Source organism: Didymosphaeria variabile (genome assembly GCF_027946475.1).
Source record: "Didymosphaeria variabile strain IMI 356815 chromosome Unknown scaffold_6, whole genome shotgun sequence".
Lineage (NCBI taxonomy): Eukaryota > Fungi > Ascomycota > Dothideomycetes > Pleosporales > Didymosphaeriaceae > Didymosphaeria > Didymosphaeria variabile.
This window is the reverse complement of record NW_026611625.1, coordinates 266,785-286,668: the sequence shown is the minus strand read 5'-3', so window position 1 is coordinate 286,668 and position 19,884 is coordinate 266,785. Positions and strand designations below refer to the sequence as shown.

At 53.2% G+C, this 19,884-nt stretch overlaps 6 protein-coding genes across 6 annotated transcripts; 3 read left to right on the top strand and 3 right to left on the bottom strand.

The window, feature by feature from the left end:
* Positions 1-417: 417 nt before the first annotated feature.
* Positions 418-2,012, top strand: N0V89_008031 (uncharacterized protein; the record flags this gene model as incomplete). The annotated part of the gene is made up of 4 exons (XM_056216790.1): positions 418-573; positions 620-781; positions 813-1,286; positions 1,338-2,012. The coding sequence occupies 4 exons, from the start codon at positions 418-420 to the stop codon at positions 2,010-2,012; spliced, it is 1,467 nt and encodes a 488-aa protein (XP_056068346.1).
* Positions 2,013-2,380: 368 nt separating this feature from the next.
* Positions 2,381-4,027, bottom strand: N0V89_008030 (uncharacterized protein; the record flags this gene model as incomplete). Its single annotated transcript, XM_056216789.1, has 1 exon — positions 2,381-4,027. One exon carries the CDS (start codon positions 4,025-4,027, stop codon positions 2,381-2,383), a length of 1,647 nt encoding a protein of 548 aa, XP_056068345.1.
* Positions 4,028-5,126: 1,099 nt separating this feature from the next.
* On the top strand, positions 5,127-10,028 carry ARO1 (3-dehydroquinate dehydratase (3-dehydroquinase); the record flags this gene model as incomplete). The annotated part of the gene is made up of 3 exons (XM_056216788.1): positions 5,127-5,726; positions 5,776-9,957; positions 10,008-10,028. 3 exons carry the CDS (start codon positions 5,127-5,129, stop codon positions 10,026-10,028), a joined length of 4,803 nt encoding a protein of 1,600 aa, XP_056068344.1.
* A 704-nt stretch (positions 10,029-10,732) lies between these two features.
* N0V89_008028 (uncharacterized protein) lies at positions 10,733-12,803 on the top strand (the record flags this gene model as incomplete). The annotated part of the gene is made up of 5 exons (XM_056216787.1): positions 10,733-11,050; positions 11,102-11,153; positions 11,204-11,417; positions 11,477-12,058; positions 12,491-12,803. The coding sequence occupies 5 exons, from the start codon at positions 10,733-10,735 to the stop codon at positions 12,801-12,803; spliced, it is 1,479 nt and encodes a 492-aa protein (XP_056068343.1).
* Positions 12,804-15,112: 2,309 nt separating this feature from the next.
* N0V89_008027 (uncharacterized protein) lies at positions 15,113-16,718 on the bottom strand (the record flags this gene model as incomplete). Its single annotated transcript, XM_056216786.1, has 4 exons — positions 15,113-16,087; positions 16,198-16,392; positions 16,512-16,568; positions 16,614-16,718. The coding sequence occupies 4 exons, from the start codon at positions 16,716-16,718 to the stop codon at positions 15,113-15,115; spliced, it is 1,332 nt and encodes a 443-aa protein (XP_056068342.1).
* A 784-nt stretch (positions 16,719-17,502) lies between these two features.
* N0V89_008026 (uncharacterized protein) lies at positions 17,503-18,807 on the bottom strand (the record flags this gene model as incomplete). The annotated part of the gene is made up of 1 exon (XM_056216785.1): positions 17,503-18,807. The coding sequence occupies one exon, from the start codon at positions 18,805-18,807 to the stop codon at positions 17,503-17,505; it is 1,305 nt and encodes a 434-aa protein (XP_056068341.1).
* Between the last annotated feature and the right edge of the window lie 1,077 nt (positions 18,808-19,884).

The window sequence follows — 19,884 nt, the reverse complement described above, 5'->3', positions numbered from 1 at the left end:
CCATTCTTGCAGCATGGATACCTTGCAGCAGCATTACGTGTCCATGTGTTCCGCGTGTTCAATAGGGCCTCCAGGTTCTCGGTATGGACCTTGCGGACAAATGCTAACCGCGTTTAGACTCACTTGCGAAATTTCTCTCGCATTGTGCATACAATTCTCTGTGGAGAATTTGGACGATCACATCGTGGAACGGGGTTGGAATGGTCGGACATAAAGTTGTTGCGTACTCACTGCAATAAAGAACGGATCAGCCCGTCTCCATTCCTAGAGATATTAGCAACACGACAAAAATTCTGGCAGAGACGTGTTTTCCTTCAACTTCGTTCAAGTTATCGCTTCTTGCTCCTCTTTTTCACGGCTTTCAGCCATCAGGATCGCTCAGTTATGGACATTCCGGCTGAGCAGCCCAAAGCCCACATGATGGAAACAATATCCACCGAGGGGAGTCAAGCTCCAATCTACGGAGAAGGCAACGATATTCCAATTGATCCTGCCGTCGAGCGTCGCATCCTTTGGAAGCTCGATCTTACGATCTTACCACTCCTAACGTCGGTTCAATTTCTATCACAAATGGTAACACGTATCGCGAAATATCAAGATCCAAGCTAACAAGACAAAGGCCAAATCGGACCTGGGCAATGCAGAAGTTGCCGGCCTCAGCGATGAAATGAATTTAAACGCTAAGCAATATTCGGATCTCGCCATCATGGTCCTTGTCGGATACATTGTTTTTCAAATTCCTGGGACGATGTTGATAAAGAAGTTTGGTCCGTCATATCAGGTTAGTGCAATTTCTTCTATGCCCTGAACAGCGACGTTTAACATGGCTTCAGTTCGGTAGTGCTGTGATCGCATGGGGTGTGTTCACAACGTGTCTAGTAGCAGCCAAAACCGCGGGTGCTCTTATGGCTTTACGGTTCTTGGTTGGTAGCGCGGAAGCCTTCATTCAGGGAACACTAATCTACTTATCCTTTTGGTACCGATACAACGAGCTTGCTACTCGTGGGGCGGTATTTGATGGGTGTTCGGCCTTGGCAGGCGCGTTCAACGGCATCATCGGCCATCAAATCCAGGTCAATCTTGAAGGAAAGAACGGTTGGCGAGCCTGGCGCTGGATCTTCCTCATCGAGGGTGTTATACCCATAGGCTGGGGCTTTGTCGTTATCGCCCTACTGCCCGGTACGCCTGAAACTGTACGCTGGATTTTCAGTCACAAGGAGAAGGAGATCGTCATACAACGGAGCCGAGCCAGCCACAATACAGGATCGTCAAAGATCAAAGTGAAGGTAACGCACTCCATCAAGTACCCATATCAGTCCTGATGCTAATTCCTCCAGGCCGTGCTCGAAGTCCTCCTCCATCCTCTTTTCTGGCTCCTGACCCTCATGAACTGCTGCGTCCACATCACCACCTCCAGCCTCAGCAACTTTCTCCCTCCCATTCTCGACGGTCTCGGCTGGAAAGACGAACAAGCCCAGCTCATGTCCTCCATCGTCTACGCCTGCGCCTTCGTTAACATCATCCTCTGCGCCCAAATTGCCGACCGCACCGGCCGACGCGGCCTCCTCGTCGTCGTGAACTGCGCCGTCAGCCTCGTAGGCTTCGCCATGCTGCTCGCTTCAACCAACGCGAGTGTGCGCTTCGCGGGGACATGCTTACTCACCGCTGCCTTATACCCTTGCCTGATGCTCGTCGTGGTCTGGCTAGCGATGAACTTCCCTGGTTACAGTTACAGGACAAGTTGTATTGCGCTCACGAACATTTGCGCGCAGGCGTTCAGCATCATTGGGAACAAGATTTATGTTGATCCGCCATATTATCGGGAGGGTCTGACTGTGAGTGCGTGCATGGCTGGAGTGGCAGGTGTGACGGCGGCTATCACGCTTTGGTGGATTGGAAGGTTGAACGCTAAAAAGGAGAGTGGGAAGTTTGCGGCGGAGTATGGCGCTCTTGCAGAGCAGTCTATCGACGACTTGGGCAATGCGCACCCTGATTTTAGGTACACATACTGAAGAATGCAGATTGAGGAAACCTTGGACATAGTGAAAGTATTGCGATAGGTGAAGTTCATAGAAATTCAACTTGTGCGCTATGGACCTGGAGATTGGGGGATCATGCTAGAACATGTGCTACTTGATATCAGAGACACCATCCTATAGTCCCCTGTGCTTCACGATCGAAGTGTCTCGAGGTCTAGCTATGTAAGCTGGGTATGTGGATGCCTTACACATGGTATCCAAAATTAAACAAACTGGATCTTTCGTATTCATATGGATATCAACCCTACACGTGACTGGAAGACTAGCGAGGGTGCTTGTATCCGAGAACTACTGAGCTGCTACACTCACATTTCAGAAATCCAAATAGATCCTTTCACCACTTACGCAACCTTCTCCATAGCAAAGCTCTTCACCTGCACCACCCCGCCCAGCGCCTTCGTCGCAAAATTGAACACCGCATACCTAAACCCGGTAAAGAAATGCCAATCATTCGTCATCTTGAAAGCGCTGCCTAGCTGCGTGAACTTGCTCCCGTCAGTGCTATACCAAAATGTCGTCGTCCTCTGCGTCGCCGTGTTGAACGCAGGCGTAATGTCCGCCTGGACCTTTAGCCAGACCTCGGTAGTACCCGCAGAAAGCGTTGTGCTCGCTGCGACTGTGCCGGTTGCGTTGGTCTTCCAGGAGTTGTTCAGATCGATGCTGAGGTTGTTGACGTATACGAGCTTGTCAGTCGTGCCCTCGCGGTGGATTCCAATGTACGCCATGTTGTCGCGGAAGAGGGCTGCTCCGGTACGGTCGCCGTCGGCCATCTTGCTGATGTCGATGCGAAAGGTACCCGAGGACTTTGGACCGATGATGCGGTGCGTGAGGGTGTTGCGTGCAGTGTAGAGGTCGTCTGTTACGGTGGCAGTGGACAGCTGCAGGCCGCCGGTCGAGCCACCGAGAAGCTTGAACTTGGTGGTGTCGGGGTTGTGGTTCCACTCCCATTCGTGGCTGAGAGAGGTACCCTGGAAGTTGTCTGTACCGGTGGGCGGCGGGACAGTTTTGCTGGTTGACACGGGGAAGGGATAGGTTTTGCCCCATGCGCCGCTGCTGTCTTTGACGAGCGAGGGCCAGCCGTCCGAAGACCATGTGATGGGTGCTACAACGGGGATGCGTCCACCGGGGAAAGAATCCATGAAGGCAACGTAGTACCAGTTATTGTCTTTGGTGCCGACGATGCCGCCTTGATGCGAAGCTCCTGCATTCGCCAATGGTCCGGCGATGCTCTGCACGAGGACCTTCATTTCGTAGGGACCCCACGGGCTCTTGCTCTTGAGAACCCACTCATCAGTTGCAGGCTTGGTGACGAAGATATAGTAATATCCATTGATCTTGTACATGCGGGAGCCCTCGATGTACGTGCCGTCGGTGTATACCTGTTGCGACTTGACTTCTGCAGTGCCGTCCTTGTTGAGTTGAGCAACCATGATGTTGGTGCTCCCATAGGCGACATAGATTGTATCGTCATCATCCACCAGCAAGCCGCAGTCGTAGTAGCATTTATTGACTGAAGCAGTAGCCTTCCAATCCCAGTTCGCCACCTCGCCATTGTTGCTCTTCGCTCCGGTGCCGCTCGCTGTCCAGAGGTAGGACTTCGACGATTCGACACATCCAATCCACATGAAAGTGTCGGTGGACTCGCGATAGCGGAGACTGCTGGCCCAGATACCCTGGACGTACGCACGGTCTGTCGCACTCGTAAGGTTGTACTTGGAGCCGAAGTTCAATGTGGGTACACTATGACTGACAGGCGTCCAATTCACGAGATCGTAGGACTTCAGCACAGGAGCACCTGGTGAGAAGGCGAAGGTTGAAGACGAATAGTAGAACACATCGCCAATGCGAATGACCTCAAGGTCAGGATAATCTTCCCAAAGTACTGGGTTCGTGAAGGTAGCTGCTCTAGCGTCGAGACTGTTCCCGGCCAGCGGACTGGCATGAATCAGGCCGAGTAATGCTGAGCAAGCGATTGCTGAGAAACGCATAATGGACGTTGTAGTATGGTGAACCGCAGCCGCCTGTCACTTCGCAATTCCATCGCGAGTGTCTCAGCAGTGATAAATATTATGGGGCCCCACACTTCGCCATCATCAAATCGAGCGAAAGCTGCAAATCCGGGGAAACTTTGGAGGTGACGAAATTGACCAAGATCGGAAAGCCGCTATCATTGGTGCATTTGCGATGGAAATGCTCCGACTCGGCGGGGATCAAGATCGAAAGACGTATATAGCCTCGGCAGAAGTAGAGCGCTGCAAGGCACACGCCAATCAAGACTTACCGCCGAGCGATGAAGAGAGAACGAGGAATGGAGCACATTAGGCATTCACCCAGGTGCGGAGTGGAGCGTGGTAGAGACGCTGATCTTGCGACAGAACGTTAAAAGACATCAAAATCTCTAATTCTAGGAGACCGAATGGACAGTTATCTCCCAATAATGGATGTAGCACTTATTGCAGGGTTGTAAGCGTGATTGCTGGTGTAGTCTGCAGTCAGTACAGTCATCGCGGCGATGCCTACCTTTAGCCCGACGCCAACAGAGCGGAAAGCGGCCAGACGAAAACTTCAGAGCACTTTTGTACAGAAGCCTTACGACTAGACATCGTATACAGAGACCGGGCAAACCGTCATTTGCCAGCACATGACGTGTCGCTGGTGTTGCATAACTGGAGCAGCCCTGGGACAGCTAGAGCCGATCTGGTAGGCTATGAAGCCGATTCCCTGAGCCTGAGCATGGCAGGCAGATGTTATAATCCTGCTTCACAGGCCAACAGGCAAGTCTTGCTGCATTTGACGGTGAGGTGTGTAAGCGGATGTGGTGTAGTAGCGATTTCTGGATGAATGCACCTCCGACATCGCCGTGAAATCCCGAAGCGGAAGGCGGTGAACCCCGCGCTTTCGTAGCTGCATTCACCCAAAATTATTCTGCCGCCTGACTCACGCAGCACCGCAACTGCAATAGGATGCTAACGAAAAGCTGCTAACACACACAATCGCCTCTACTGCCTAGCTGAGCGTCTTCACTACTTAATTGGCGTGTGACGGGCCTATATCTGGCAATACGCAGCACTTGACCCCGCCGCCATCATGGCGATCAACGGCGGCGCTGAGCCCACAAAGGTCAAGATTCTAGGCAAGGACTCGATCGTAGTCGACTACGGCCTGTGGCAGAACTATGTCGCGCACGATCTCGTTACGGCAATCCCCTCGTCGACGTATGTGCTGATTACCGACACCAACATCGGACCGCTCTACATCCCCGCTTTTGAGCAGAGCTTCAACCGCGAAGCTTCGGCCGTCTCACCTGCACCGCGACTCCTCACATACCAGATCCCACCCGGCGAGAACTCCAAATCACGGTCGACTAAAGGCGTGGTAGAAGACTGGCTGTTATCGCAAGGATGCACGCGCGACACCGTCATAATAGCGCTGGGCGGTGGTGTCATCGGGGACATGATTGGCTTTGTGGCGGCGACATACATGAGAGGAATAAAGTTCGTGCAGGTGCCAACGACGCTGCTGTCCATGGTGGACTCGTCAATTGGCGGCAAGACGGCCATCGACACGCCTGCGGGCAAGAACTTGGTTGGTGCATTCTGGCAGCCTGAGCGCATATACGTGGACCTGCGCTTCTTGGAGTCGTTGCCGAAGCGGGAGATCATCAACGGCATGGCTGAGGTCGTCAAGGTAGGTAGTGTAAAAAACTTCTGCAACAATAACATGCTGAACGTGCCAGACTGCCGCTATATGGAACGAGGAGGAATTCACCGCCCTCGAAGGCAACGCCGAGGCGATTCTACACGCGGTTGACCAAAAGATCGAAAACGGACGACGAAACTTCGACGACATAGCCGGTATACTAAAGCGCATCGTGCTTGGATCAGTGCGGGTGAAGGCGGAAGTGGTGTCGGCAGACGAGCGCGAAGGCGGCTTGCGCAACCTGCTGAACTTTGGCCATTCAATTGGACACGCCATGGAAGCCATTCTCACACCTCAAATCCTCCACGGAGAGGCCGTGGCAATAGGCATGGTCAAAGAGGCGGAGCTAGCCAGATACCTGGGTGTCCTAGATCCATCCGCTGTAGCGCGCTTGTCGAAATGCATTGCGAGCTACGGACTGCCTACCTCTCTCGCCGACAAGACTGTGCGCAAGCGGTCTGCTAACAAGCACTGCCCGGTGGACGAGCTGATCAAAATCATGGCCGTGGACAAGAAGAATTCAGGCTCGCAAAAGAAGGTTGTGCTTCTGTCTGGTATCGGCAGGACCTATGAGAAGAAGGCGAGTTCAGTCGCGGACCGAGACATCAAAATAGCTTTGTCACCCAGCATTCTCGTCCACCCCGGCATTCCCTCCGACTCTAACGTGACATGCTCTCCTCCTGGATCGAAGAGTATCTCGAACCGTGTACTTGTACTGGCTGCGTTGGGCTCCGGATCTTGCCGAATCACAAACTTGCTGCACTCGGACGACACCCAGGTCATGTTGGACGCGCTTGCCCGCCTACAGGCCGCGACCTTCTCATGGGAGAACGATGGCAAAGAGCTAGTGGTCACTGGAACCGGTGGTAGCCTTAAAGCCACCGATGATGAGCTCTACCTCGGAAATGCCGGCACTGCATCTCGCTTTTTGACATCTGTTGTTGCGCTCGCTGATCCTTCGGGGAGCATCACGTCTACTGTTGTGACAGGCAACGCCCGCATGAAAGAGCGACCGATTGGCCCTCTTGTAAAATCACTTCGCTCAATGGGAATTGACGTGGATTTCCAAGAGAAAGAGGGCAGCTTGCCTCTGCGCATTTCGGCATGCGGTGGTTACGGCGCAGCGTCTGGGGAGCGCGAGTTCACCGGCGACATCGAGCTAGCGGCTACCGTATCTTCGCAATATGTTTCATCGATCCTGATGTGCGCTCCATACTCAAAGAAGCCCGTCACGTTGCGCTTAGTAGGTGGCAAGCCCATCTCACAGCCCTACATTGACATGACTATCGCGATGATGGCTACCTTCGGAGTAGAGGTCGAGAAGTCACAGACTGAAGCAAACACCTATCACATTCCAAACAAGGCCTACACGAACCCTGCAGAATACGTAGTCGAGAGCGACGCTAGCTCAGCTACATATCCGCTTGCTATTGCGGCCATCACAGGAACCACGTGTACCGTACCTAACATCGGCTCTGGTTCCCTTCAGGGCGATGCGCGATTCGCCGTCGAAGTGCTTAGGCCAATGGGCTGCACGGTGGAACAGAGCGAAAGCTCGACCACTGTAACAGGACCTCCACGAGGCCAGCTGAAAGCGGTCAAAGAAATCGACATGGAGCCTATGACAGATGCTTTCCTTACTGCCTCAGTTTTGGCCGCCGTGGCATCCTCGAATGGTAACAATGCTACTACCCGCATCTATGGCATTGCAAACCAGCGTGTCAAGGAATGCAATCGGATACAGGCCATGGAAGATGAGCTTGCCAAGTTTGGTATTACCTGTAGGCAGTTCGACGACGGAATTGAGGTCGACGGCCGTGGCTATGAGCTCGATGCGCCTCAAGTTGGTATCCACTGCTACGATGATCATCGAGTTGCAATGAGCTTCGCGGTTCTGTCTCTCGTCGCACCCAAGCCCGTCCTCATCCTCGAGAAGGAGTGTACCGGGAAGACCTGGCCTGGGTACTGGGATATTCTTCACCAGCTCTTCAAAGCTGAACTTGACGGTGTGGAGCAGCCGCGAGTTCTTCGCGATACCCACTACGGGGGAAAGAAGCCCACAAAGTCCATCATCGTTATTGGCATGCGCGGTGCCGGTAAGACCACCACCGGTGGATGGGCGTCTCGCTACCTGGGCTGGCCTTTCGTTGATCTCGACACGGCCTTAGAAGAGCATGTTTCCATGACTATCCCCGATCTGATCAAGACCAAGGGATGGGATGGATTCCGAGATGAGGAACTCAAGTTTCTGGAAAAAGCCGTAAAGGAAAAGGGCACTGGCCACGTCCTCGCATGTGGAGGTGGCATTGTCGAGACCGAAGCGGCCCGTAACGTTCTCAACGACTATCAGAAGGACGGTGGCATCGTGCTGCTTGTCACTCGTGATATCGAAAAGATCATGAGTTTTCTCCAAATGGACAAGACACGACCTGCATACGTCGAAGATATGAGGGGTGTCTGGCTTCGACGGAGACCTTGGTTTCTTGAATGCAGCAACTATCAGTTCCACATGCAAAGCGTGGATTCTGTTGGTCTAGCAAACACTCTTGAAGACTTCTCGAGGTTTCTTGACCTCATCTTCGGAAAGAATACATCATTACAATTGCTGAAGAAGAGGAAACAGTCCTTCTTCGTTTGCCTCTCGGCACCACAAATACAGCCTTGGCTTGAGAAGATGCCAGAGATAGTGGTCGGTGCGGATGCTGTCGAGCTCCGCGTAGATCTGCTAGAAGATCCTGATGGTTCGGAGGGTTTACCATCATTCGAATTTGTTGTAGACCAGGTGGGCCTTTTGCGCACTAGAACAACCTTGCCGCTGATCTTCACGTTACGAACCAAAGCCCAAGGCGGAAAGTTCCCCGACGACGCGTACGACCATGCTCAGCTTCTATACAGCACCGCACTTAGATTGGGCGTCGAGTTCGTCGATTTGGAGATGACGATGCCTGAAGAGATTCTGCGTGAAGTCTCCGAAAATCGTGGCTTCAGCAGGATCATCGCCTCACATCATGATCCGCAAGGTCAGCTCTCCTGGAGCAACGGCTCTTGGATTTCTTTCTACAACCGCGCTTTGCAATATGGCGACGTCATCAAGCTGGTCGGCATTGCGAAGAGTCTCCAAGACAACTTCGCGCTTGCAGAATTCAAAGCTTGGGCCGAGAATTCGCATCCTGTGCCCGTCATCGCCATCAACATGGGCGAACATGGCAAGCTCAGTCGCATACTCAACAACTTCATGACGCCCGTTTCTCATCCTCTTCTTCCTTCTGCCACGGCACCTGGCCAGCTTTCCGCGACTGAGATCCGACGAGGACTCACCCTCATGGGCGAAATCACACCTAAGAAATTCTGTATCTTTGGAAGTCCAGTCCAGCAAAGCCGCTCGCCCCCAATGCACAACACGCTCTTCCGCGAGACTGGCCTCCCGCACTCCTACGGCATCCATGAGACGACGAACGCTGCGGATCTCGAAGCAGTTATCCGCAGTCCAGACTTTGGTGGCGCCTCAGTCACTATACCTTTGAAGCAAGATGTCCGCCCTCTCCTCGACAGCGTGGGCCCTGAAATTGATTCTATCGGCGCCCTCAACACCATTGTGCCAGTGACCGAGATTAATGAATCAGGTAAAGAAGTCACCAAGCTCGTCGGCCGCAACACGGATTACCTCGGGATGGTGCTCGTGCTGCGTAATGCCGGCGCACAGGGCAGTGCAGGGCTCCAAGCTGGCCTCGTCATCGGTGGAGGAGGCACATCGCGCGCAGCCATCTACGCACTCCACGAAATGCAGTACTCCCCGATCTACCTCGTGGGCCGCAACCCTCAGAAGATGTCCGCCCTGCGCGAGGCTTTCCCCGAAGACTATAATATCCAGATCATCAATGCTGCGAGCATTGCGGATCTTGAGCGCATACCAACCGTCGCCATTGGAACTATTCCTGCAGATCAGCCGATTGACTCGTCCATAAAGGAGACCCTCGACGCATTGTTTTCAAAAGCACAGAATGAGAAAGCGGAAGCAGAGGCGCCCATTGGCAGTCGACCACCGGGAGGCAAGAGGATCTTGCTTGAGATGGCGTACAAGCCCGCAGTCACCGAGTTGATCAAACTTGCGACCGAAGCAGGGTGGGACACGGTGAATGGTTTGGAAGTACTCGTTGGGCAGGGGGTTAAGCAGTTTGAGTACTGGACGGGGATTAGGCCGCTTTATCGGATTGCGAGGGTAAGTGCCCTGTATACCTATTATGTGAACGATGTACTAATGTGATAAAGGATGCTGTTATGGGCGCGTGAGCGTGGAGACAGGCGACGAAAATAGAGTAGAGGATGTTAGATTCTTAATGTCTGTTTTGAATGTGGAGATTGATTGAAGAACTGAATCGTGTTCCCATCCTGGTGTCTCTCTTACCAAATTGGTATACTGACACGATTCCAAAACGCTTTTTGTTTTGGCTATGTATATTGTCAACCTCTTTCGGTCGCTTGCACATGATAGGCTACGGTAACGCGAGACACCTCATCTTAGCTACGCAGGAGAATCTGCCAAAGCTCCGAGCCGTTACTAACAGTATGGTGTGCCTCGCGGTACAGTGCAGCACGTTCGCCGGGAGGTCAGCGCTGGGCGCGAACTGAGCGACGCCAGGATAAACTGGACTCATCCGGATTGTAAGCACACTCGCCTTTAACCATCCTCGCCTATCCCTATCCACCACCCAATCCAGGGATAAGCAATCTATCATACACACGAACTACCGTAATGTAGATTGGCGACCCCGGATATTATTAATGATTCCTTGGCTTCATATGCGATGCGAATCGGAGCCGCTCCTGCGCCTGGCTGAAGTCAAGAAAGGACAAGAGATGCTTGTTGTCACTGCGAGGCATTACCTGAGGTATGAACGCAGCCTCATTCTCAGTACTGTGTGTGGATCCACGGGGTCTTATAAAGGATGTGTTTCCACCTGGACTGGAAGTACCTGACGTAGTGCCCACCCGCCATGCAGTCTCTTATCCGGTTCTTTGCTTTTGTGGCAGCAGCAGTTTCATTTGCACAGGCGGCACCCGTGTCCACGGCTGTCGCTGGTCAGGTCGTTCCTGGAAAGTGGATAATTACGCTTCAGCCTGATGCCGATGTCGCTACTGTTGCGTCGCATTTCGTCAAGGTGCGCGAGATTCACGCTCGCAACGTAGCCAGGCGTGATGTGACGGAGCAAGATTCCGGAGGGGTTGAGCGACAGTATGGGTTCGGATCTTTCAAGGGCTACGCAGGGTCTTTTGACGCGGCGACGATTGAGGAGCTGAAGGGGTTGCCAGAGGTAGCTGTTACAGACCTTTGTATGACGTGAGGAAGCCTAATCAATGCATAGGTGCTCAGAATCGAACAGGACACTATCATGACTACCTTTGACTTCGTCACTCGTAAGCCTTTAGATCGCTCGACGAAATTATAATGCGCTAATAGTAACTAGAAAGCAACACTGAGAATTGGGGCCTCGCTGCTATCTCTTCCCGCACAAAAGATGCCACAGACTACATTTACGATTCCAGCGCCGGACAGGGCAACTACAACTATGCAGTCGACACAGGCGTCCGCATCACACATCAAGAGTTCGAAGGCACCCGCGCAGTCTGGGGCTACAACGCCGTCAACGACATAAACACCGATAACTCAGGCCATGGAACGTACGCCTTTCCCCCTTCCCACGACCCTTTTTCTCTCCAAACCCACTGACCGTCCCCAGCCACGTCGCAGGCATCATGGCCGGCAAAACCTACGGCGTCGCCAAAAAAGCCACCGTCATCGCAGTCAAGATCTTCGAAGGCAACTCCGGCCAAATGTCCGTCGTCCTCGACGGCTTCACCTGGGCCGCCAAAGACATCGTCGCGAAAAACCGCACGAGCACCGCCGTCATCAACATGTCTCTCGGCGGCGCGGCCTCCGCTGCCTGGGACGCAGCCATCACCGCCGCATGGGCCCAAGGCGTCCTCGCTGTCGTCGCCGCAGGAAACGAGAACCGCGACGCGTCGCTCGTGTCGCCTGCGCGATCGCCGGAGGTTATCTGCGTGGGGAACTTGCAGAGGGATAATTCGAGGTATGGGGGTACGTCGGGGTCTAACTACGGACCTGCGGTGGATATTTTTGCGCCGGGGACGGGCATCGTGAGCAGTTATCGGACGAGTGATGATGCGATCCAGGTGCTGTCTGGGACGTCGATGGCGGCGCCGCATGTTGCTGGGCTGGTGTCTTATGTTAGGGGTCTTGAGGGGGCGATGAGCGCGGAGAAGGTTAAAGCGAGGGTGTTGGGGTTGGGGTTCCGGGGAGGGTTGGGGATGCTAAGGGGTCGGCGAATTTGGTTGCGTATAATGGGGCGGGGAGGAGTGAGGAGGCTAGGAGAGGAGGTATCAACTGATGATGCTGGGTGCGAAACTGAGGACCGAGATACACGAGTTCACGCAATGTAGATTGGGGACCTGTTTGACGTGGTCGACCTGGTAGCTCACGACCGCATCGGATACATGTGCAAAAAGCGCAGAAAAGAGAGCTTGAAATAGCCAGTAAAGATGTGATTAACAGCCAATCTCCAGATTAACGTAAAAGTATGATCTGGTGCAGTCTTCTGTTGCTCCAACACACATTATACATCCCATCCAGCCTTGAATCCACCGCATCTCACCCACCCCCTACTTCAAATACCCCATCCCCATCCCCATCCCACTCAGCCTCCCCAACGGCTCCGCACTAACAGGCCTCACAGGCCTCGGCCCACTAATCCCCCAACCCCCAACCCACCTCTCGCCCCCATCCCTCTCTACATTCTCCTCTCGCTCGCCATAAACGCCGCCCGCGGCACACTCAGCATCTCCGCCTTTCCTTCTCCCCATCCCGAAGTAGTAGGCCTAGGCCGGCTGATAGTGTCTTTGCTCAAGGGAGGGCCCTTCCGTTTCTCCCCTGTGAACGAGCGGTTCGAGGAGCGCGAACTCGCTCGCGAAGAGCTGCGTGAATCTGCGCGGGAGGAATCCCGTGATGGGCTCTGCGACGCGGGCAAGGGCGAGTTGAACATGCGGTGACGCAGTAAGGATCCTAGTTTCGAGCGGCGGATCGGAATTTCTTTTATTTCGGGCTTGCGGCGCCGGCGCAAGATAAAGATGGCGAGGGCGATCAGGAGGAGGAGCAAGGTGGAGGAGCCTGCTATGATGCCTGCAAGAGCGGCGGGGAGAGGAGGGGCGAGGTGGGTGTGAGGCGGAGTTCTTCAGCGGGCGGGGTGGGGTTGGGGGTGTTGGTTTTGGTGTTGCTGGTTGGGTCTGCGGGCGGTGTTGTGGTCGTGGTGGGTGTGGGGAGGGAGGAAGATGTGGTTGGGAGGGTGATTTTTGGGGTGGAGGCGGACATGCTAGTGAGGGTTTGATGGGCGCGGGGACGTTGCCTGTGTTTCCGGTTGCGTCGGGGATGGCTTGTCGGTTGTGGAGATGGATGTGGGCGGCGGAGATGGCGAGTGGTGAGGCGGATGTCATTGGGAGGTGGATGAGCAACGCCAGAAGAGTGAAGTAGAAGATCAATTTGTTTGTTCGGGTTGGTCTGGACCTCGATGGACGGCAGTCTGGTGGTACCTTTGGCGTCTTGAGATGTATCATGTGGTTTGGTTGTATGGGCGAGGTAGCTCTTCGTTGTTTGCGCTGCATAGTGCGCTGCTCTTGGTGTGCCCATGTGGATCTCCTCGGGCCATAATGGGAGCCTGTGTCTCTGATTTTGAGTGGGATGTGACTGTTTCCAGCATTTGGTCTAATCGAAATCAGCAATCCATCTTAGAAGGATAGGTCAGATCAAGTACCTTGGAATGACAACGTCTTCTCCGCGCCATATCTGACGATCTAGGTAGTCTACTCGCATCTTCGAAGCTGCACACGAACTGTCATCCTCTGTTCTCCAGTTCAGTCTCTGGCACACAAATGTAGTCATCAGGTAGACGTCTCGTCTAAGAGACATGCAAAGCGCAAAAGATTGCAAACCCCGAGTATCGAGAGCACCCTCTCATTATAACAATAACCGCAATCGCAATGGCTTTACCGTGGGCGAACCTTTCAGGCACACTGACACCATCATCATCCGACCTCCCCATCCCATGGCACCTGTCCCTCTTGAAGCACAGCCGCATAGCCTTCGTAAAGAGCCGCAGTCCCTACTAAGCCCTACCCAGGTTCTAACGTGGGCCGTGCGACTACCTCCGTGCGGCCAAAAGCTTCTCGGTCACGTCATTGAGCAGCCAATCAGTGGGCTACTTCGAGCTCGATGGGTGTCTCTGATTGGTGTATCCAACAACATCCACGATTCTCCCCATCGATCCATTCGAACCATGTTGTCCTCCCCGTCCGTCCCAATCAGGATGCAAATCTGGGGTAAACTCGATCCCGCATATCCTTCGCAAAGAGCCGCATGCCCTAGTAAGCCTTACCCAGGTCCTAACGTGTTCTACCCTCGGCCGTGCACCAGCACCATCCACCTCTCTCCCCATCAAGCCTTTCAAACCAGGATGTTTACCAGGATGCTTCCAGGATGTTTACCCCCGTCTGTCCTAACGCGGCTGCAAATCTGGGGTAAACTCGATGCATGAAGGCGGACTTGCGCCATCCGCCATCGCAGATCGGTATTAGCCGAGACCCACGTGCGGCGGGCGCCGAGCGACACTTCGGTACATGTTCTAGAAAGAACGTCCGCAGCGTTTAGCATGGTTTCCTACGCGAGGAAAGTACCGAAAGGTAGATAGTCATGGGAAGAAGATTGCCGGATAAAGTGGGGCGGCCTGGGGTTGGAGAGACATTGCCGATGGTTCAGCTCAGTGTTGGGTATGCCGATGGAAGGAATCGCACGATGTAATGCGGTGCAGAGAATATTCTAGCGGGGGTATGGAAGGCGGGGATGCGGTGGAGCTTCGGATTGCTATCTACCCTTTCTATTCGTGATGTTAAGGGTACGTGCTATCTGGACCTACCTACTCCTCTGGATCACGACCCTGCCTCAGCTCCATGTTGTGCAGATACTCTTCCTCCGTCTCGACGTCGAACTCAATAGGGTGAGTTATCGGCACCATCGGCGTGCCGTGTTCTTCGCACTGCTTCAACCGCCGCGCAGTGGCGGGTTTGGTCCTGTTCATGCTATACACCTTGATCCGGCTGGCATACCATTAGCGCTATCCTTCTAGAATATAGAAGCCCGCTGCAAGGGTTAAGTTTCCGGGGCACCTACTGGCACGAGGACGTAACATGGAGATCCCAGTTCCTGTGCACCATTAGCGGCATGCGTAAACTACAGGGAAACGTCCGCACCATGCACTCCGCACATAAGTAGGCTGCGTCTAGAAGGGCAGTCAGTCATGTAGAACGCGCTATAACGCGATGCGCCGAGGAGAACTTGCATTTAGAGCATTATCCCAGCAGCGCACGCAGAATTCGAGCCAGCCTTCGGCATCAACCGGCAAGTCGTACTCCCACACGCGCCACGAGTAGTAGACCTTCTTGCTCAGCTTGTCGAAGGGCACTTCATACCAGATGTTGCCGCCGTCGCCGCTGACTTCGACGCGCTCGGGCCAGCCGCTGCCGCTGTAGGCCCAGCCCGTGAGTTTGATTTTGCCGTCGTGGATGATCTGGTCGTGGTTGAGTGGCGTCATGATGGCGCTCGAGACGGGCATCGTTTGGATGCTGAAGCCATTGCTGTACGTATTATTGTGCTTACCAATCTGCGGAGAATAATAAATGTACTCTTTCATCTGCACTGGCGCCAAGCTAGGTTGTCCAATGACGTTGATCTTGTACAGCCATTTGCAGCTGCGGGCTCCGATGAATCCGAAGACGACTACCCGTAGCGGATACCCATGGATCCTGGGTAACGGTTTGCCGTTCATTTCCCAGGCGAGCATAACCTCGTGGATCTTGACTTTGCGATAGGGCACAGACACGGCGTAGTTGTACACGTTGCCTTTCTTGAAATACGTGTCTGCGCCGTAGAATTCAACGTGCTTGCCGCCGTCTTTGAGACCGCCGCAGTACTTGATGACTTTCTTCAGACTGACGCCTGTCCAGCGGGCTGTACCGATGGCGCCTTCTGCCCACGGTGCATTGATCAGTTCGTCGCCGTCACCAGGATATTCATGGATCTGTTCGATGCGACGAGTGCCAGAGCACTGCAAAGAGGCTGTTTTGCTCATGCGAGGAAAAATAGACTCATCCTGCAGCTCTTTCAAGGTGATTTTCTTAGGGTCATTGACCAACCCTCCAACATCAAAGACGAACTTCTCAGCGTCGATTTCAGGGATACCCCCGTGATTGCGAACGAAGAAGTCTTCATTGGGTGTGATTTCGGTCTAGGCAAGTCAGTGTGCGGCCTGTCTTGATGGCCATCAAATCTTGCCTTGACCAATCTGTCCTAGGTCACATCAGCCTAAAACTTGTAAGACATCTGAAGATCGCTCACCCGGGGAGGCTCGCCGTTATACGGGAACTCCAGCACGTGAATCATATCCGGGCTCTTTTCTTTCTGCACGTATTTCCAAGAGATTTCCGGGACGTTCTTTAGCGTGGGGCCCATCGCATAGTGGTAGTACTTCCATCTGACGCCCTCTAGAATGGGATTCGTCTTGGGCAGTGGCTCGAGTTGGAATTCCGGAGGCTATCAGCGTCAGTGAAATGTATCCATCATTACATACATCACCTAGAAGTTGCAAGATTCGGGGAACATCGCGTTCTTCCTGCAGCGAGGTGACTTCCAGAAATGGGCTCTTAGCTTACAACAGGGAAGTCGTATCTCGAGAGGATCTCCGCCGCCTGCTTCTTCTTCTCGGGGTACTGCAGCCATTAGCAGAATACGGAAGTCATCAAGTCTGCGAGCACCTTCTCCCATTCGATGTAGCCATTCCATCCCTCCAGTTCTTCAGCAAAGTAAGGTTCCTCGCCCTGAACCTTGAACGGCGCGTGGTTCGGCTCTGCAGGAGCCATCGTAGTCGCAGTGATTAGCTAATCGAACAACGGTTATCGCGAACCGACCTTCACAAGATCTTGCGAAGTACTTATAGCAACGAACGTCGGCCCATTAGAGACTAACGACATATCTTGAATCCGTCATATCGATAAGCGACGCGGTTGGAATGCAGCGCACATGCATGTCATCAACATGCAAGACGCTACTGGTCCGGACAATTACTGCGACTTAGAAAGCGCCGAGGCGAGTGTTAGAAAGCAGCGTCACTGTGATGGCCTTTGTGGTTGCGGACCAGGGTCCCCAACGGCCCAATAGCAATGTCGCTATCCCCGAAAACACCAAACAAGCACAGCATGCATGTGGCTGACATAGATATATTGATACGCCATAAAACAGGTTCTGTTTGCACACGAATGGTACGAATAGTAGTGTTCTCTCCACATTGACAGCGTTGTGCTGGACTAGCTGCAGGAATGGTCCACGGAGGGCTATCGTGAAGATACGTCATGAAGAAGCGAAAAGGTAATAGACTCGGCGTCGCATGCAGGCACGCCCCAGAATGGTCCTAGATCAATTGCGGCAGATAACGTGGATCGTGAATTGATGAGACAAGACAACATAGCTAACAGCGGCTCGTCGTGGGGACGTACGGTGGGTGAGGTGACAAACGAGGTTTAGCGTACCTTTTTTGAGAGAGCTGTGCAGTATGCCTAGTTATGCCGGTTCCTCCGCGGAACGTGCCTGTATACAGCAGGGACTCGGCGGTTGCTGGGTCCAAATAGCCAACAAGGAACAGCCAGCTCAAGCCTTTAAGTTGCCATGCTCGTCCTCGTCGCCGAGCATTACCGAATGTTCGCTCTCACTCAACCTCCACACCCACTTGACATCTTCGTCATTTGACCTCCTTCGTATCTCAACATCGACGTCGAAGTCAGGCGCCGGCATGTTTGTGGTCATTTCAGCATTCAGCGAGGTTGGGATAACCCATTTGCCATCTTTCGGCACGATGTCGAACCTCAGCAACAGCATCGCTGCAAATGCAAGCAGCTCTGTCGTTGCGAAGTGACGACCAGGGCATAACGTGGTGCCTCCACCAAACGAGCGAAAAGAGACGTTGCTTACCCGCGGCCGGGTCTTGTCTGTGAAGCGATTGTAACAATACTCTTCTGCATCCGCACCCCAGCGCTCGTGGTCAAAGTGCTGAGACGCCAAAGGCATGAAGACGAGAGCGTCCTTCCGCAGGAGGTATTTGCCATCGAGCATGTGGTCTTCTTCCACTCCTCGCACGCCGGTACCCACTGCTTCCAAGCGGAGGACTTCCTTGAAAGCGGAGTGGAACAGCGGACACTGGGTCTTGAGTGCAGTTATGTCGACTGTTCGAATGGAGTTGCCGTCTTCGTCCTTGCTATGCACGACTTGTTCAAGGATTTCTTCGCGGCACGCTTCGTATACTTTGCGATCCGCATAGAGGTGTAGGATGAACCAAAATGCGGAAGGTAAGGTGTTGCCAAGTACTGCCACAGCTGTGCCAACAATGAGCTGCGAGTAATCCGCGATTGGGTAGCCTAGGCCCGTGTAGTACTCGTCCATCTTTTGAATGAAACCCGAGTGTTTCAGGTGGCCGCCTTGTTGGATGTGTTTCTGCCAAGCGAGACCCAGCGAGTCAATAGCTGCGACACTGTCCTTCATGAAGAAACGTCCTACTTTGATCAATAGAGGCAGTCCATCGAAGAAGGTCCTGGTATGAATTAGAACCATGCCGTAGCACTTAGCGATGGTGGAGACATACCAGTAATCTTTCCGAGCAGCACTGTCCTGATATGGGTTTTGAGGACCGTAAACCCCGTTGGTGGTGGGAACAACAAGGACCTCTTTGACCCATTCAAAGAGCGGCGTCCTGCGGGATTCTGAGCCTCGGGGGACCCACTCTTCCATGCTCTCCTCCAACGACTTGAGCATGATTCGGTTCATAGAGTCTAGATCCTTTCCAGGTGCCAAAGGCTTGAACTGTACATGTGCGGGACTGGGTATGTGAGCAGGCCCATGGCGCCAAGCATCAGCTTCTCGCTTCTGGATTTCTTTTGCGACAGGGCTCATGGAGAACATTCTGTGGGACATGCCATCTTCAACAGACTGAAAAGTGAGGGTTTTGTGTTGTCTTTGAACGACACTGATCAGCTGTGGATCATTGATCACGTAGATTCGTTGACCCGGTAGTCGAAGTGTGAATATCGGCAGCTTTGCATATCGCTTTCTACTCTTGTTAGCGTTGCAGCAAGAGAAAGACCAATATGTAGAGGGTTTCATACCTTAAATAGTCAAAGTAAGTATGCTTCGAAAGACCAAGAACGGGCGTAATATAAGGTAGCTTTGTTTCGATGACAGGGGGTTCGCGTGGATCTTGCGTCGATCGAAGGTGGAATTGTAGCGCAATGTAAATGACGGAGAGCACTACGCCAACGACGGCGAGAATGGTAGAAGGCGAAGTCATAGTGCTACTGTCCACCAGCGGAAAAGCTGTTGTAAATGTTGAGGATTGCGGCGTGAGTTGCGATGTTGCGCCGCCTCTTATGGTGACCTAGCCAAGCTCTCGGTTAACATTTAAGGTTAGGCGCCTTGCCTAAATGAATACTGATCAATCACCAGTCTCGGAGTGCGAGATTACATGTTAGAGAATGGAGCGCTGGGTATAATTTCGTCTCACAGCGTTGAGTCGGTGCTTCCATCCAGACAGTCCGCTGTACGCGTAACGAGGGAAAGGAGGTCCTCGGTTCGCACGACTCAGCCCGGCACGTCGTCAACTTCCTTGATGGGTAGAGGCTTCGGGCACAGTGCCAAAGTGGCCGACACTAAAAATTGGATTGGTCCCCTAGGCTCTTGTGTTCACTCAGAGGACAAAGAGATTCAATTCAAGCTTTCGATAGTCCTAGGGTAACTTGGGCTAGACTACGTCCCTAGAGTTTAAATTAGACACCCCGTTCTTACCTGGGTGAGAGGTAGGATCCGGTGCGCAGTAGTTCAGATTCAAGTGTTGGCCACTGTTATGTCTTTGTTTGGCAAATGCGATGTGAGGTGAGTTCGAGGTTAACATGATAGTATCTGCGTGATTTTGGCTCAAGCATCCGTACCCCAATTGGCTTGTTAGTGCACATTGTCGCACTGCACAGAGGAAGATGCGATCAA